Source organism: Phragmites australis, chromosome 16 (assembly GCF_958298935.1).
Source record: "Phragmites australis chromosome 16, lpPhrAust1.1, whole genome shotgun sequence".
NCBI classification, from domain to species: domain Eukaryota; kingdom Viridiplantae; phylum Streptophyta; class Magnoliopsida; order Poales; family Poaceae; genus Phragmites; species Phragmites australis.
Genome location: NC_084936.1, coordinates 23218470 through 23223940, shown reverse-complemented (window position 1 = coordinate 23223940; position 5471 = coordinate 23218470). Strand labels below are relative to the sequence as shown.

The following is a 5471-nucleotide window of genomic DNA, read 5'->3' as shown; positions in this document are numbered from 1 at the left end:
TAATCTAAAATGCACAGAAAAATATCTAAAACTAAAATAATATTAAACAAATTTTGTTAAGTTTGTATTACTGTCGTCTACGTATTAAAATTATGTGTGATTAAGTATAACCAAAGGTCAAAACTCATGCACTTGCACGATATGGGAGGGGGCCACTAGATTTTGGGGGCTCGAGATGGACACCCCGCTTGCCCCCCTCCAGGGTTGATCCAGGCAGGAATCAAACTTAAGACTGACTTTTTATATGTTTTTCTAAGGTAGAATTTTTCTTTTAGTGCTAAATGACGTAACCGTCAACGACGAGACGTATACGGTGACTTCATCAATATCTAAGCTCTACGTATTGTATTAGGGTTTTAAAAAAATAGTGCAGCACATTTACAATACATAAATAGCCTTTTCATCATGTAGTTAATTATTCTTCAAAGTTAACACATATGAAGAAAATTTATTATAGCGCATACCTGTAAGGAGAAATTTTTACAACTTTATGCTTTTACAGTGCAGCCTAAAGTCAAGACTCTCTCTCGCACGCACACAAATTACAATGAGACTTGTGCTCTTAAATTTCAAAAGTATCTCGGACCATTGGGTGGTTAGCGGACGAGCGAGCGTTCTGGGACGATGTGCGTGCCTCCTGCGTTTCTTCCATTGCAAACCAACGCGACGTCCACTCTTCCACGACAAAACCTCTCCGAATCTGCGAGAGGAGCCAAAGAAAGCGACCAAAAATGTCGCCGTATTTAGTAGACCAACCACCGCTTCGTCGCCAAGAAACCGCGCGCCGCGCCATTCGCCACGGCGGCATTACGACATACGTGTACGACCTGTCCAGTCACAGCCCATCATGATGGTCACCATTGCCTGCGCACGACAAACAACAGTACGAAGCGACGCTAATAATATAGAGAAATTTTTTTTATTTGTGAAGATCATAGGTACTACGACTCGCCGGCCGCCACTGCCGAGCCCGCCGTCCTTCTCTAAAGATAAATATGTTTTTTTATAAGTCAATAAAAAATGTTTTTAGTCAATAAAAATTAAAAGTAGTGATAAATAAGAAAGTTTATTTTATGATGTAGTATAGAGGAAATTATCTTATCTTGTGATAATAAATAAGAAGTTATCTCAATAATGTCTGGTTAGGTCGGGGCTGGGATCCAGATAGTCTGATTGGGTGAAGTTAGAGGCGCACGGTGCGTTATGCGAGGAGCTAAGCTGTTTATATTCACTGTTCACTAAAAAATATTGTATCACTTTATTGTCCATAGGTCATTATAGCATTAAATTTTATCGGTCCATTTGAGATCGAATAGCTCACAATGATTTAGGGTGTGTTTGGTTGGAGGACGATGTTAGATGAGATATGATCATTCCTATTTTTTAAGATGGAATGATTCGATTTTCTATTTGGTTAGTATGGACTAGATGAGTCAGTTTTCTGTTTGGTTAATGAGATTAGAATAGATAGGATGGGCTAGTTTTCTGTTTGTTTTGATGAATTGGATGAGCTGAGTTGGAAGGTTGGACTTACCGCTTGATTTTGTGTAAGTTTAAATTTGTTTGAATTTAAATTGAATTAAAAAGAGAATATCATATGAAATAATAAAAATGTATATAAATAGAGTATTATAAAGGAACTTATTTTTTTACCAAATAACCTAGGTTAAAAATATTTTTATAAATTAGTACATCATATAAGAAGAATATAGTGGATTTTTTCAATTTTTTAGAAATTTATTTGAGATATTAAAAATTACTAGAGTTTATAAGGTTTTTTAGAGAATTTTAATTAAATATTAGCTCATGTTTTCTATCAAACCAATTAAAATAGATTGCTATTGAGCTCTAATTGATATGTAGTTCGTCCATATCGTCCTCGTCCAACAGAATTCGCAACATCACCGATCAAAACAAATGACATAGCAACAAAAAAACCTGCACCCAAACCTATCGCATTCGCATCCAACAAATATGCAAACTCACTTCACGACCTATCCACATATAGACGTCGGCACTTGTCCGCCGTTCGCCGCCAACAATTTCAAACCAAATCGGCGGCCTTTGATGCTCCTGCAACAATGGGTTGTGGCAAGGAGCGATTGCACTCACAGGCACGCGGACAGGGTCGCCAGTAGAGCTGGGACTTTGGGCCGCGTTATTCTTGTGTTGCCCACGGCATAACGTTTTGGTATGGTTCAAAGCACGGTATGATATAAAATATTTTGGGCTCAGTCGGTATGACACGACACGAGGACAGTGCTATGCTTAGGATTTTGATACGGTGGGCGTGCCGGCATGGCATGTCCGTCGACACGGTATAAAAAGGGCACGACACAATCTATATGATCTTTTTTATGTATTTATCTTCTAATCTCTCTGATACAAACTGTGAGATATTAAGACTCTGTTTGTTTAGTGAAAGATGATAAAAGATAAATATGTAAGCATGAGAAACATAAGTGTGTAATGATAAGAGATAAATATGTAAACATTGTCAGGTGATATAGAGCATAAGAGAGATGTGTGAGTATGAGAGGCACAAGTGTGAGATGGTAAGAGATAATATATATTGTCAGATGATATAGAGCAGGACTGTGTCTGAATCAGCACAGCATAACGACGGTACAACATGTCGAGAGCCATGCTTAGACCTTCATAAAATTAACTCGTGCTAACATGACAGGACAGGGTGGGCTAATCATACCTAATAAATATGACACGACGTGACGCGAAACACGATATGATTAAGACCGTGTCTGCCCGCGCGGCACGGCACGGTCCAAGTCCCAGCTCTAGTCGCGAGAGGAGCTATGGCGTGTACAAGCGGAGGGACGAGGGCGGCGTCCGCCGTGGGCCTCCCCCGGCTGTTTCTCTGGTCCGGAGCGAACTGCGAAGCCTGTGTAAACCTGATTCAAACCAATCCAGTGAATGATTGATCCAGCATGTCAATGGAGGTCCAGGTCAGTATCCCTAGTGGAAGGAGCAACCAGTTATGGCTACCAATGGGACCCACATGGCAGATGTTAGTTAGTTTGTGAAGGATGGGGTTTATGAAACGCTAGTACCACAAAACATGAGGTATGTGGCACAAGCCAAGAAACCTATGGTTTTTTATACAAGGACTATAAATCCTGGGGTATTATAAAATTTACTTCTCTTTTTTAAAATTTTGATAATTTGGCATAGGCAGTCCACTATATAGAGGCACCGCACAGCGCACTAGACAATATCATATCGCAGAGACCATCAAAGTAGAACAAGAGACTTTAGCTTAAGTACCGGTATTATCATGTGGACATGGAACAACACAATGATATTACTTTGCAACATAGAATGGAAGTACACACAAATTACTTTGCAACATAGACTGTACTGGAAGTTGAAGAACACATGTTCCAGCTAATACGAGTATGTGTTGTTATTTTCCAGCTACAGATACAACTCAATGATGGATAGAAACCCCATAACAGGCTTTGCCTTGTAGTGGCCAAACCCTGCATCCATGAATATCTTGTGCCACTCGTGCTCTTCACGCTCCTTGCCCGACGTTAGCACCATCATAATCAAATCCACCGAGACCTGGGTTTCGAATATGGCCTTGGAAGGAGATCCAATGATTGTGTCTATGATTATTACCTTTCCGCTGGCTGGGTTTCGAGAACAAATAGCCTTCTTGCATTGAGTTAGGATCTTCACGCATTCGTCGTCATTCCAGTCATGCAACACATACTGCAATCACTTATTATTAGACGCTCTAGTTACAAAAGAAATATATTTATTGCCTTGGTTTTAAACTTTTAATGACGAATGACCATAAGTATATACCTTAAGCAGAACGGCATCAGTTGGTGGGATGGAATCCATCATATCACCTGCAATATACTCAACCACGCCATCAACCGGCTGGATGCTACTGATCACGTTCGGGAGGTCCAACACCGAGCACTTGACATGAGGGAAAGCCTCAGCAATGACCCTTGCCGCGCTGCCGGTCCCTCCACCGACGTCGACCAACGAGCTTATGCCATCGAACACATCGCCTCGGGTGGTAACAACAAAGTTCAACACAAGTTGGCTATCGGATGCCATCGCAGTGTTGAAGACCTCATTGAATTGTGGATCATGGCACAAAGCGTCCCACATAGTCATGCCGTGAGCCGTCTTGAACGGCATCTCCGACCCCGCCCTGTCCTCTCCCTTGAACCACTCGGCGGACAAGTGCATGGACGCCATAATATGGTACTTCGTGGTACATAGAAGCACAAACGAAGAGAGGTCGTTGATGCACCCGTGAACGTCGACATCGTCCACGAGGAGGCGAGACATCGGTGTGAGGTGGTACACGCCTGTCGCTGACGCTTCCTCAGTGGTGCACCCATCTGCGGAGGGAACGTCAAGAGTAACAATACCAGTGGCCGCGAGAAACCTCATGAGGCGACGCAGGTACGGTTTTCTGTGCTCGGGTACCGGGACGACGGCGAGAAGGTCGGCCAGAGAGGCGCTGCCGCCACAATTATGGATGGCGTTAGGGATCCCGAGGTTGATGGCACATCGTAGCGCTATGGGCTTGAGGTAGCTGATGCCGATGTTCCAAAGCTCCGTGTGTGCTTGCAGAAGCTCCGAGCTTGAGAAGGTCGCCATGGTACTCTAGCTAATAGGGAGCTCCTAATGTGTGGAAGTATGTGGTGGGTGGAGTGGAACGAGGATGCATGTGTATAAATACTACTGCGTGCGCTGCGGCCGCAATCAAAGGATCATGGCTAGTGACTTCTGATTGGCTCCGTATTGATCACCAATATAATTATGACCGCCATCGGGAAATACATGTAGTACCTCGCGCGCGAGGTTTGTATGCCTCCTGATGTTTACGGATTCTTAGAGCATCAACGTTTTATTTCTTTCGAACACATTATTTCCCTTTGTTGTCTAATTTTAAACATAAAAAATCGGTGTACATCTTTGCCTCAAAAAGTCGATTACGATCTGAGCGGATCATCTCACGTTCCACTCACTCATTAAAGATACACGCACCCTGAGTCTAACCAAGTGAGGTTATAGTTTTGCATATCCATGACCATAGATATTGATATTCGAATAGGTTTACACTCTGCATAGGTTGTACATTGTACTCATACAACATACTCAGCCTCCAACCATTGCAAGCGGAGGAGCGAATCATACCGAGATACTTCAATCAATTTTCTTTGCCAGACAACTACTTCGAGATACGTCAAGTACCAGAGGCCTCATACCCAATGTCAAATCCCTTTAGGCTTTTGCCGATCCTGCACACCCAAATAGAGAGCCAGATAGTCACTTTGCATCCTCATTGCTCACTACCCTCCTAGTAGAATCTCCAGCTCAGTCGAGAGAAAGAAAAGTCTAGTCCTACCCATACAGGACGCATGGTTGCATTGGGTTGGCTTAGCATGACAACACAATAATTCAGGACTTATACGGCTGAGGCA

General features: G+C 42.7%; 1 protein-coding gene across 1 annotated transcript; it reads right to left on the bottom strand.

Moving 5' to 3' along the window:
* Nucleotides 1–3301: 3301 nt before the first annotated feature.
* LOC133894829 (5-pentadecatrienyl resorcinol O-methyltransferase-like) lies at nt 3302–4756 on the bottom strand. The gene is made up of 2 exons (XM_062335000.1): nt 3829–4756; nt 3302–3732 (listed from the first exon to the last, which is right to left on the bottom strand). The coding sequence occupies exons 1-2, from the start codon at nt 4642–4644 to the stop codon at nt 3433–3435; spliced, it is 1116 nt and encodes a 371-aa protein (XP_062190984.1). The 5' UTR covers nt 4645–4756; the 3' UTR covers nt 3302–3432.
* Between the last annotated feature and the right edge of the window lie 715 nt (nt 4757–5471).